General features: G+C 41.2%; 1 protein-coding gene across 1 annotated transcript in view; it reads left to right on the plus strand.

Annotated features, from left to right (window-relative positions):
• Positions 1 to 2489: 2489 nt before the first annotated feature.
• The window catches only part of CCDC39 (coiled-coil domain containing 39), a 42825-nt gene continuing 31869 nt past the window's right edge, over positions 2490 to 13445 (plus strand). Inside the window, exons 1-3 of the mRNA XM_004708614.2 lie at positions 2490 to 2581; positions 10895 to 11014; positions 13050 to 13196. Of these exons, the coding sequence (XP_004708671.1) occupies positions 2492 to 2581; positions 10895 to 11014; positions 13050 to 13196 (357 nt within the window). The 5' untranslated portion in view covers positions 2490 to 2491. The remainder of the gene's footprint in view (positions 2582 to 10894; positions 11015 to 13049; positions 13197 to 13445) is intronic.

A 13445-nucleotide genomic window follows, 5' to 3' on the forward strand; every position in this document is an offset into this window, starting at 1 on the left:
ACTGTGGATGTCTCCTTATAGATCTGCCTATTTGGCTGAATATTGAACCATGAAGGTGAATTGATTTCATTTTACTTTTAGGAAAATGTCCTGCAGAAATACTTACACAGGTATGAAGGTTGTATCTTATTTCACTGAATCTAAGACATCCCTGATAAAAAGAGTCATCCTAATTTGAAATATGGAAATAAGTACATCCTAGTGTTGATGAAATGCAACATTACAAAGCTGTTCATTGTATTGTTTGTACAAATATTATAATTGACTCATAATAATAGATCCTAAGCTGTCCTGAAAAGATTAAAGTAGGTCTAAAAGTACTGACATAGAAAAGTGGTTCCTACAATGATGTGAAAAAACCAAGTTTGCAAAAAAAAATTATGTATAATATTATTTTATTTCTGAAGGAAAAAAGTAAACAAAACCACTGCTGTGAGCGGATTCTCTTCTGACTGCTAGTGATCCTACAGGCCAGAGTAGAACGTCTCCATTGGAAGGAGCTTGCCACATCTTTCTCCTGTGGAGCAGCTCGTGGGTTTGAACCCCCGCTGAACTTTCTGTTAGCAGTTTCAGGCTTTAGCCACTGTGCCAGCAGGTCTCCTGGAAAAGAACTGATAGGTGTATATGTTTAAAGTTTCATGTTTGAGATAAAAAATGATTCTCCATGTCAGACATCCTTGGAATGGAATTGAGAAGGATGCGAAACTGTCTCGGCAACGTAGAAGGCCAGCGAACAAAAGGAAGCGCCTTCATGAGATGGGTTGACCTCGTGGCTGCAACGACAGGTGCCAACATCGCCATGGTGAAGACGGCGCACGTCTAAGCAGTGCTGTGTCCTGTCGTACACAAGGTCACTGCGCGTTAAGACCATCTAGATGCACTTAACGGCAACCACTGTTCTGTAAGCTCATTCAAACCTTGGAAACACTCTTTCAGAAAGCAGTCAAAGGGGAATGTATGTAGCCTGTTACGAAGACTCCAGAAGCCTCAAAATCATGGTTCACTGATCCCATGATTGGGTCAGCACGATTTCTAATTTTCTATTCTTTCAAGGAGCCCTGGTGGCCTAGATGTTACACATTGACCTGCTAACCTCAAGGTCAGCAGTTCAAGATGAGCAGCTGCTTTGAAGGGAGACGAGGCTTTCCATCCCCACAAAGAAGTGCAGTCCCCCAAACTTACAGGGGCAGTTCTGCCCTGTCCTGTGAGGTTGTTTCTGAGTTCTTATCGACTTGACAGCAGTGAGTTTGTTTGTCTTTTGGTTTATTCTTAACGTTTGAGCACATACTGTTCTTTTACAATATGGATGTATTCTGACATATCATCAACCACATGTTCAGATCCCAGATGAAATTATGAATCCCCACGTCTGTCGAGTGGATGCCTATTCATGGTGGCCCTCAAAGAGAGTAGAACTTATCCCTAGGACCTAAATATTGCTCTGAGTGGCAGAGAGAGAGAGAGCAAAACTGAAATGGGCTTGGGGTCTTTAGTGATAAACAAGTTCATTTCAGACGTATGACAACAACAGCAATCCAAAAGACCCGATAGCGCTGAGCGTCCGGTTTCAGAGGCTGTGATCTTTCAGGAAGCTGACCGCCATCCTCTTCGGCCACTGGATGGTTTGTGGGTTGCAACCAGAGACTTTTGGTTTGCAGCCAAGTGCTTGAACCTCCACAGCAGGAGGACCCCTTGGGACGAGATATAAATAACCGGAATTTCTTCATTACTCCGAGCACTGTTTACTGAGTAAGGGTGGGCTGCCGCAATGTCACGTTGTCTATGAAACCTGGAGCGCCATCTGTTAGCGTGTTGAGTTTGGCTCCTCTTCAGTGCCTTGGAACCTGTCAGGCCTCCTCACCTCTTGGTACCGCCTTGTCTCTGGCTGTGGTGTTTCTTCGAACTCCGAAGTGAATGGTATTCACTGAACAAGAAAAGCCCATTTCCAGGTGCATTTAGGTCCCTATAGTTCTGCACCGTCCCCAAGGGCACAGTTTCATCCTCACAGAGCTACCGCGGAGGGCTGGGAGAGCGGGTGGAGGGCGATCCAAGGACCACATTTTGGCCCCAAGTTAAGCTCCTGTCTGGTCACCCCAACACACCTCAGAGAGCGTAAATGTACAAACATCCCAGATTGGAACCCTAGTGGCGCCAAGGGTTAGGCAGAGGCTCCCAGGGGGGAAGACGAGGCCGTCTGCTTCAGTAAGAATGTAGTCCGCGGACCCCATGGAAGGTCGCTTGCAGTGGAAACCGGCAGCGGGTGCGGGCCTGGCCTTGGCCGTGGCGCTCCAGGGACAGTCTCCAGCCGGAAGTTCCCTCGGGCTCCCTAAGCGCTTCCTGTTTGGTAACTAAGGGCGCCGGGCGGTTGCTAGGGCTCCGTTGGCAACGGGAGCAGCTTCGCGGCGGGCGCCTTGGACTCCCGGGTTGCTCGCCAGGCTGAGGGCGAGTACTTCCTCGGCGCCGGGCCTGCGGTCCCGATCCACGGACCAGCATGAGTAGCGAATTCTTGGCGGAGCTAAAGTGGGAGGATGGCTTCGCCATCCCGGTGGCGAACGAAGAGAACAAGCTGCTGGAAGAACAGGTGCGGAGGATCGAGACTAGAGAGGCGCGGGCGGCCGGGAGGGTTGGTTTGGAGAAGCGTTTTAATTCAATCCAGCCTCTAACCCGCTTTTTTTTTTTTTTTTTTTGGTTCCGGCTAAGCGCTTTTTGGAAACATTGAACCAATAATCGATTTTCAGGGCTGTAAAACCTCACCGTTCTCTGGGCTCTCCAACCCCACCCAGGCTGGCCAGAAATGGCGGGTTCCCTCGCTCACCTTTTTCCCTCCTTAGAATTAGGCGCTCCTTGCCGGGGCACCGGTGGGTGGTTATTTATGGATGGTTGGGAACCGTAAAAGAAGTTCGGGCAGACATGTGTGTGAGTTTCTTCCTATGGTGTTGAAAGCCATAGGTAACCTGGGGGTGTTTTCAAAAGGTAAGAAAGTAAAATGAGCGAGTTCCCCCTTTTGAAGGTGAGGATCACGTTGTCGAATCGGGGTATAAAATACCTGATATTGTGAGGAAGTCGTACTTGAAATAGATTCACTAGTGCTAGTGGGGGGGCCGGGGGGATGCAACCGTTCAGCAAACTTTAAAAAACTTGAGGGAGTACCGGGAGGGTGAGGGGAAGGTGGAGGGAGAGAGGGGGAACCGATCACAATGACCTACCCATATCCCCCTCCCAGGGGGATGGACAACAGATAAAGGGGTAAAGGGAGACATCAGACAGTGCAAGACATGGAAAGATAATAGTAGTTTATAAATTATCAAAGGTTCATGAGGGAGAGAAGGAGGGGGAGGGAGGGGGAAAATGAAGAGCTGATACCAAGGACTTAAGTAGTAAGAAAATGTTTTGAGAATGATGATGGCAACAAATGTACAAATGTGCTTGACACAATGGATGGATGGATTGTGATGAGAGTTGTACGAGCCCCCAATAAAATGATTTAAAAACAAAACAAACAAACAAAACCTTGCAGTAATCAAAAGCTCCATCCCAGGACTCTCAGACTGAAAACCAAGGCAATGGCGGGCGCACCAAAGGGAGCAGACTTGGAGGTTGCCAAGGGCTGAGGGCGAAGGTGGGGGATGCCGGGAAGGCTAGAAGGTTGACAGGGATTGACTTGGGTGAAAGGGAGGCTAGAAATCCCAAACAGGGAGAGGAGAGCTCAGGATAGGTCTGGAATGGAATATGGGGGAAGAGAGTGTTAATGAGTGGCCCCAACTGGTGAATGCAGAGTTAATGGCCTGAAATGTAACCGCCCCTGCCCCCTGCCAATTTACCATAAACAACTGGTTTTTAAAACGTTCCATCACTGTGACAATATGTTGCGCGAAAGAGGGCCAGAAAAGTGATAGATGCTGACACTACTTTTTAGAAAATAAAGTTTTCTTTCCCCTGGGAAAAAAGTGAAAATCCTTTGTCCTTTGAAAAGGACACAAACACTTCAAAAAAGCTCTATGTCTAAGGTAGAAGGGCAACGTTAAGGAGGTACAAGAGATGTAGCACAGAGAACAGCTCAGGTAGCACAGTGGGTTGCCCGAAATGGTGACATTCATATAATTTACCAACCAGTTTGCTGCCCTAATGATCATTTTCAATATAAAAATACAATATATTGAAAGGTGGTTTATTATTTCATATATTGTAAATTATGGTGCAGGCAACGGATAGTGGAAGTGCCATGGACTGGCAACAGAATAAACATTCTATCCTGAAAGAAGTACAGCCACAATGCTCCTTAGGGTCAAGGATGGCAAAACTTCACCTCACTTACTTTAGACACTTTTTCAAGAGAGATCAGTCCCTGGAGAGGGACATCATGCATGCAGTGGTAGGATTCAAATAGCTGGACAACTGGTTTGCTGCCCTAATGATCATTTCAAGTATAAGAAAACAATGTACCGGAGGGTAGTTTATTATTTCATGTAGTTAATACTTAAATAAGAACAATAAAAAGCACACAAAACCAGATTTATGAGCTTTAAGCTATTAATAAAAGTTATCTCCAAGTTTATCATCAAACTTCCCATTGCATTTTTCATTTTAGTAACTGTTAGTCATATTTAAAATTTTCCAATTATTTGCATTTTACTTTTGGCAGCCAAATTGCTTTGTTTTAGGGGTACAATGCAAATTCTACACTGAGTGTGTGTATTTAGGGTTTGTCTTTGCAGTCCTGTCTTGTCTGCCTCCTCTAGAATAGTTTTTGCTTTGTTTATCATAGTATTCATCCCATAATGTAATTTTTAACTAGTATCAGGTGATCTTTACATGCCTTTTTACCTTTCAGAAAGAGGCTGTAAAATACTGCTTTGTAACTCTTTGGGAAAAGGATTTGTCACTTTTCTAAGAGTTTACCATTATGCTTACATTCAAGTAGCAGATACTGTTGCTATGGGGACATTATGTAATGATAACTATCTGAATACAATGATAGCAACCTTAAAGCTGTTTGCACACATAAGACAACAACCAAGTCTATAAAAGTTGTTATAAATACAATTCAAAGGCATATATTTTCCATTGGTCTTCCACCGAGTTTCCTAGGCTGCAATCTTTATGGAAGCAATGCCAAATCTTTCTTCCATGAAGTAGCTGGTGGCTTTAAACTAGTCATCTTTTGGTCATTAGCTGAGAATGTAACCACTACACCACCAGAGCACCTAATAGAAATTTTAAAAGACTTAATAAAGAAAACAGAAAGAGTGACATAAGGGCACTATGTTAGCCTCTGGGTTGACCAGAGCGACACAGTCATAGACACCCATAGGTGAGTAAGAAAGAGTTTTATATCAAAGAGTAATTGCGTATTGAGAAAACATCCCAGCCCAGTCCAGATCAAGTCCATAAGTCTGATATTAGCCCATATGTCTGATACCAATGTATAAGTCCTCTTCAGACTCATGCAACACATGCACTGATGCAGAATTCAGGAAGATCACAGGCCAGTGAGTGCAAAGTCTTGTAGATCCAGTGGCGGCATAAGCATCTCAGGTCTGGCAGGGATCGCCACATGGCTCCTCCAGCTCCAAGACTCTAATGTAGCTCCATGTGTCTTGTTAGCAGAAATGTCTCACAGGGAGTGAGTGTGTATCTGGCCTCCAGTGAGCTATTTATCTCCACTTGCGCCTCCCAAATGAGGTTATCAAGCTGCGACTGATTGACAGGCTAGACTCCACCCCTTCACAAGTTGACACCAGATTATGTAACTACCACAGGCACATATATATTTAATAAGCATATATATATTTAATACAAGTAAATTGAATACAGTATCCAAACCCACACCCACATTGCTGTAGAGTCAGTTTTGACTCGTCATGAAAGCCTCGTTTTTCTTTCTCCCCCAATGGCTGGCAAGTTTGAAGTGCTGACTGATCCTGCATTTAGGAGTCCAATGCTAATAAGTGAGTAAATTAGGATTGATTTTCTTTATTTGTAACGTGAAATCTCCAGTATTTCCATACATATTTCATTAGGTGGCATTGTATACATCCTGAGGTGTACCCTCAACTTTGGGAACCAAAGCTCAAGGCCAGGAGGAGGCAGGATTGGGCAGTGTTTTCTTTTCTTGTACATGAGTTACAGTAACTCTAAGCAAACTCTACAATACCTAACAACAGCATTCTACTGTATTGCTGTTAGGTGTCACGGAGTCACTTCTGACTCACAGTGACCCCAGGTATGGCAGGACAAAAAGTGCTCTGCCACGTGCCCCCCTCACAGTGATTGGCATGCTTGAGACCATTGGGGCGGCCACTGTGTCAGTCCATCTCCTTGGGCGTCTTCCTCTTTTTTTCATTGCCTTTCTACTTACCACACTGGATGTCCTTCTCCAGGGACATGTTCTAATTTGTGATTTTCTAAAAGTGTTTTTGAAAATACTTACCTTTATTTCTACCTGGGTTAAATCCAAAGACACACAAAATGCTTTAAGGAATAAGTTCTACCCCGTGGGAAAATAAAATAGTGCGACTGCTGTAAACATCTGTAGCTAAGCCTCAAAAAATTAAATACAGAAGTACCAAATTGTAAGATAATGTAGAGACAGTGCCTACCTTACAAATAAAATAGTTGGAGAGGGTATGATCTGCAGGAGAAAGTTTACATACAAAACAAACAGCCAAAGGGCACTGGGTCCCTGTAATATAGACACTCCAGGGCCCGGAGCTTTATTAGTGGCGGGCTTAAATACTTTCCCAGCAAGCAGCCTGTAACACATGACAGGTTTACACACACAGGGACAGTTCGCAATTTGGAGGTTTACAAAGAAGCATTAGCACATCCGCCAAGTTATTCATAGACAGGAGGGGAGGATGAGGCTGGGAACATGAAGTAACTGATAAGTTTGCAGGCTGCTGTCTTCTGCAGCTTTAGTCTGGGAACAGGTGGCAAGTATCCATTTATCTCTGGTGGAGAGACAGCTCTGCCATTGCTTCATCAGCTCCCATGGCTGATCCATCAGCATTCTCGCACGGGCCATGAACCCCAAAAGGTGGTGGTCCTGTCCTGTTTGCCTAGGGAGCGCACAGCTTTCCCCTACACAAGATAACATAATAATTGCACTCCTAAATGCAAATCCAGAAGCATTAAAATCAGGGACTCAAAATCTGCTCCCATCAAGTCAATTCTTACTTAAAGTGCCCCCGCACAGGGTTTACAATGCTATATATCTTTTTAAGAGCAGACAGCCTCATCGTCTTCCCAAAGAACTGCTGATGGGTTTGAACCACTGACCTTGTGGTTAGCAGTACAATGCTTACCTGACAGTGCTCCCAGACGAATGGCTAGATAAAATGAGGATATCAGCCATGTGGAGCAATGATGTTCTGATACATGGATGGTTCTTGAAAACATGGTGCTAAGTGAAATAAGCCAGACACGAAAGGACACATATTATGAGCTTACTTATATGAAATATCTAGACAAGGCAAAGGTATAGCAGCAAAAGCTTTTGAGTGGTTATCAGGAGCTAGAAGGAGGGGGGATAAGGAGTTATCTTTTAAGAGGTATTGAGTTTTTGTTTGTAGTGATAAAACCCTTGGAAATAAATAAATATGGTGATAGTTACATAGCCTGATGAATGTAATTAATGTCACTGAATTGTGCACTTAAATAGTTAAAATGGTGAAATTACATATATACTCACACAAAAAAAGAAGGCAGGCAAGAAGACAAGTTGTAAGCTCAGGAGAGTTAGTTCTGTCTTATCAGTCATAGCCTTAGATTTATGGATTTGTTTTTATTTTTCATTAGTGACTCAGGGAGGAGAAATTCTCCTCTTCAAATTTTCTTTCATTCTCTGTTTTTTCATTACACTTTATTGCTGTACTCTTGTTTGCCTTACTTGTAGATCTTAAGGTTTAATTATAGAATAGAATCTTATTTTCCACCCTCTGTTAGGTAAGTAAGCATTGGCTGCTAACCTCAAGGTCGGTGATTCAAACCAACCAGCTACTCCTCAGGAGAAAGATAAGACTATCTGCTTGTAAATAATTACAACCCTATATAGGTCACTATTAGAAGACTCAAGGGCAACGCGCGTGCTCCCCCCCACACACACACACGAGGGGGTACCCTCCCAAAAAACAGAAAAAAGTTCCATTGGGGGGAGCTTTCATAGTACACATTTCCCCCCTAGGTGAGCATCAAGCAACTCACTCCGAGTTAGGGCACCCAACAGTGTCACCTGGGAACTTTGGGCCTCTCTGGTCACTGATTTTTTTGTAAAAGCAGTTTCACTAGAACTTCGTTTTTGTGATGTCCGATTTACGAGACCAGCAGAAGCTGTGAACTTTTGTTTCCTGCTTGGGAACAATGCCCCAGAAACGATTGTCATGTTGAGCACAACTTACAAGGACAGCGCTTTGGGAAAAACTCAAATGTACGAGTGCAGTGGGTTTCTCGTTTCAAAAAAGGTGAAGTGCCAATTGATGACAAACCTTGCCCTGGATGTCCATCAACTTCCAGAATAGACGACGAAAATGGTGACTCGTAGTGCATGTGGAGTTTGTTCAACCTGGTCAGACTGTTAATCAAGCTTTCTATTTAGAGGTTCTGAAAAAATAGCATAACAGTTTGCAACAAAAAAGGCCAGATTTGTGGCAGATGGGGAACTGGTTTTGCCACCACAACAATGTACCTGCTCACACAGTCATCTCAATGCGCTAGTTTTTGGCAAAAAAGCCAGCATGCCTCTTTGCCCCACACACCTTTTTTACCTGACCTGCTCAGAGCAACTTGTTTGTTTCCAAGAACAAAGAGGGACAGGAAAGGACAGCAATTTGACTATGTAGAAAAGATTAAGAAAAAACAAGGGAGGCACTGTTAGCTACCCAAACAGATGAGTTTGAAAAATGTTTCCAAGAATGGAATTGCAGATTTGACAAGTGTATTTACTGTAATGGAGACTACTTTGAAGGTGATAAGATTGTTTTGTAAAAAAAATTTAAATACATAGTTTTTTTGGGGGGGGCAGAGATTCTGGTTTTGTGTGTGTGGGGGGGGTTATCCCTAGTGTGTGTTTAAAGAATACAGTACGCTGCATTATAAATGCATTTTTAAATCATATGTCTATCTACATAAGATAGGCAGGAAAAACAGGACCGATGGTTTGGGGGTGGAAGATTGTGGGAGAGGAGGAGTTAGGGGTGGGGGAAGGTAGTGCTGAACCAACAAACTCAGGGACAGAGGAACCTCAAGGAATCTAAAATCAACAGTGAGGAGGGTGTAGAGTGCCTGATGGTGTTTGATCAATTGTAATGTAGCCAGGAGGAATTACTGAGAGCCAGATAAAGGTGAACATGATGGTGAGGCAGGATGAAAGTACAAGGAAGTAGAGGAAAGAAGGAGGAGGTTAAAGCTATATAGAGAGGCATAAATATAGACATGTATATATGTAAACATATTAATATATAAAGATGGGGTTTATATTTGTATGTTAAAGCACTAAGGTAGCAGACTTCGGGCCTCTACTTAAGTGTTCCCTCAACAAAAGACCACTTTATTTCAAGAATGTGGCACTACTCACCTTCCTGACAATGATCGCTGAAGGCAAATGGGCAATAAGCAAATGTGGTGAAGATAGCTGTTGGTGCCCAGTTATTAAAAATATATAGTGTCTGTAGTTTTAAATACTGGAAATTAAACAAGAGGCCATCTAGCATTGAAACACCAAAGTCCACATGGAAGAAGCACACCAGCCTGTGTGATCGTTCGGTATTGACGGGATCAGGTATCAGAAGTTAAAAAACAAAAAATCATATAATGAAGGTGAGGGGCTAGAGTGGAGACCCAAAGCCCATCTGTTGATAATTGGCCATTCCCTCACAGAAAGGACGACTTATCCAGGGTGCAGTGTAGCACCGACAAAACACATGGTATTCCTCTAGTTTTTTAATGCTTCCTCTCCCCACTATCATGGCCCAAGTTTAACCCCACAAATCCTGCCAGACCAGTGTATGTGTATTGGTACAGATAAAAGCATTCAACACATGCAATCCAGGATAGATAAACCCCTCAGAAACAGTAATCGGAGTAATGATTCCATGAGGGTATGGGAAGGGAGGGGATGGCGGGGGTGGGGTACTGACAGCAATGACCAATGCTGGATGCATAATCCCCCTCAAGGGGGACAGTAGAACTGTGGGTGAAGGGATACATTGGATGGTGTAAGATATAAAAAAAAATTTTATTAAGAGTTCACGAGGGTGGTATGGTGGGGGGAAGGAATGAATGAAGAGGAGCTGCTATCAAAGGGCCCAAGTAGAAAGAAATGTTTTGAAAATGATGATGGCAGCATCTGCACAAGTGCACTTGATATATTTACTTTATGGATTGTTATAATATCTGTAAGAGCCCCCCAATAAACTGATCAATTTTTAAAGATGCATATTAGCAGTGGTCCCGACATGCTATGGCTGCGCATCCGAGAACCTCAAAAGAATTCACTGCCCTTGAGTTGGTCCTCTTAGAGCAGGGCAGAACTCTCCCTGTGAGCTTCCAAGACTGTAATTGTAGAAAGCCTCGTCTTTCTTTCCTCGAGAGATGGGTAGTTGCGAACTCCCAATCTTGTGGACCACAGCCCAACGTGTAACCACTCCACCACCAGGGCCCCCTGGCACTTCTGAGAGAGGTTTCAATTCTGCACAATGTGATGCTGATTTTCCACAGCAATCTCTCAACTCTTAAGGCTCTCTTGCTTTTTTTCTAAATATTTAAAATGTAAGTAGAGTATATAACTTCATATGGACATTTAAAGAAGCAAAATAAATAACCATTGACTTTTGATTTGAAGTCCTTTAATACAGCAAAAACTTAGACTTTGGTTAATCATGGCATTTATTATTTTCAGTTGTCCAAGCTTAAGAATGAAAGGGCAGACGTGCAAGATCAGCTACGCGACTGTGAAGATCGAATCAACGCTATGACTGCTCACTTTAAAAATGTTAAACAAGAATTCGCCTTCACACAGGTACGGCAATGTGGACGTTGATGTTGATTTTGTCGGACATGGCCCTTGCACATTTCAGAGCGCATTTGCATCCGTGCTTTTACTCTAGTTGTCACGGTAAACACTAGCATAATTAAAAATTGTCAGTATGACCTCGACCTCAAAGTAGACCAGAAGAAGAGAAAGGAAAGGCTTGGAGGAGATGGAAATCATGCTGGCAGTGAAAAATGACAGCTGGCAGCACAACCAGACCTAATAGAAGCAGAATAAAATTTCTCCCTGCTGAATTTTTCAGCACAACTCCTGCGGCCATTGTCAGTAAAAGCAAATAATACACATCCCTTCAGTAGCTGTGTAGGGCGTCTTAATAACTTTGCACAGTTCAAATATTGCTATCTGTACTGTGAATCTTTGTATAATCAAGGGGTAAATTATATTTAGGAAGCTCCTATATATTAGATATAATTATAATATATATTTTATATATAAATTTATACCATATAAATAATGTAATAAATGCATAACTATATAACTTATATAATGTATTATTTAATTATATTATTATCATAGAATGTATATAGTATATAATTTATAAAGTATATAATTTACATATAAATGTTTTATTATATAATTTTATAACACAATTCACATATAAATATACAGAGTATATATACTAATTTTATTATATAATAATAAATGTATATATTATATAACATATATGTCTCTGTAATTATATATAATATACATAATTATATGTAATTTAGTATACATAATTGTATTGTGTTTTCAGTGAAAGTTTATACAACAAATTAGGCTTTCATTTAACAATTTCTCTTTTTCTCCAAACCATTTATTAGGATACAAGATATATAATATATGTTTTATATATATAATATATAATGGTAAAATTTATACATTACATAAATATACATATAGACTTTATATATAAATTGTATATGATTATATAAAATATATTTAATATATATATATATATATATATATATATATATATATATATATATATACAGCACCCAAGGTGGGGCGAAAGGAAGGGGGGAGCCAAACATTCTAGAAAGACTCAATAGGCACGCTGAGCGCCATGGAGAGTGGGAGTGGCTCCGTAAGTCCTGTCTGTGGATGACGGCCTCTTTTTGTGCAGCCCCATCCTTCCCGGGGATCTCCAACAACCCACAGGGCTCGGATCTTGAACTCTTTAAGAGTGTCTTTCTGAGAAGAAGTAATTCTTAAATGTGATGCACCAATTTATAGTCATATAGATAGGTAACTATTTTGTTGGTTTGCATGTCTTAGTCAAAAGTTGCAAATATTATGAACTTTAAGAAAACAATATTCAGGATTCTAAAATCCTGATTTGTTTGATTAGTTGGTAACTTTTAGAACAATGCCTTTCCCTCAGTTTATTAAAATGCTGAATTGAAGAGTTGAGACCCAGAGACTTTATGTATATCTCATTATAGTCAAACTTGGTAAGATAGATTAAAGTCAAAAGAAAGACAGTAATCTTCTATAATTTTCCAAAATTTTAATACTGTGAACTTAGTACTGTGAGTGACAGCAGGAGCACTACAAGATCCTTACTCAACACAGGCTCTAGTAATACTGTTGAGAAAACATAACCATCAGTGTCTACAAAAGCACTTAAAAGATCTCCTTAAATTAGAATATGATTAATTATGATCATTCTATTTCCCTTGTTGTTTTAATCCATTAAAAACATGTTTTTAGATAAGTAAGGACTTATAGTTTTAATGTCTCACCTTCTAAGCATTTGTTTTCTTTATTTTCCACAGACCAATCTAATACCTGGAAATTGTTGAGAATAACAATTTCCCCTAGTACTTCATGGACTAACTTTCTTATATGTGAGCAATATCAACTACATTGCAGTCCCAAAGTCTAATGTATGGATTTCAGAGTCATGTGATTAATAATACTTACAGAAATTTTGAGAGAGATTTATTTTTGTCTAATGGATTATTATACATATTTTATAATGTTAACATCTAAAAAGTCTGTATTGTGTATTATTCTGTAGTCTCTTTGCAAAGCCCGGGATAATGAAATCGCAAGTGAGCAACATTTTAAGGCCATTGCTGAAAGAGAATTGGGCCGAATGAAGGATGAAATCCACCGGATGGAAAATGAGATGGCTTTGATACGAGAAAGGAAAAATGATAAAGAAGTATGTGTTGAAATGTTATGTAACATTTTGTACCATAAACCCTCTTCCTTTACCAAGCAGGGGGGAGGGGGCACTAATTTTTTTTTTTTTCTGAAAAAGGGGGCAGTTGGCCAAATAAGTTTGGGAAACATATTTGAAGGTGTAGACCTAGATGAAGGTACAGTGAACCCTCGTTTATCGCGGTTAATCGGTTCTAGACCCTACCGTGATAAATGAAATTCCGCGAAGTAGGATTCCTTATTTGTAAAT

The sequence above is a fragment of the Echinops telfairi genome, unplaced genomic scaffold, assembly GCF_000313985.2.
Source record: "Echinops telfairi isolate 266 unplaced genomic scaffold, ASM31398v2 ScPeMD7_4225;HRSCAF=4972, whole genome shotgun sequence".
Classification (NCBI taxonomy): domain Eukaryota; kingdom Metazoa; phylum Chordata; class Mammalia; order Afrosoricida; family Tenrecidae; genus Echinops; species Echinops telfairi.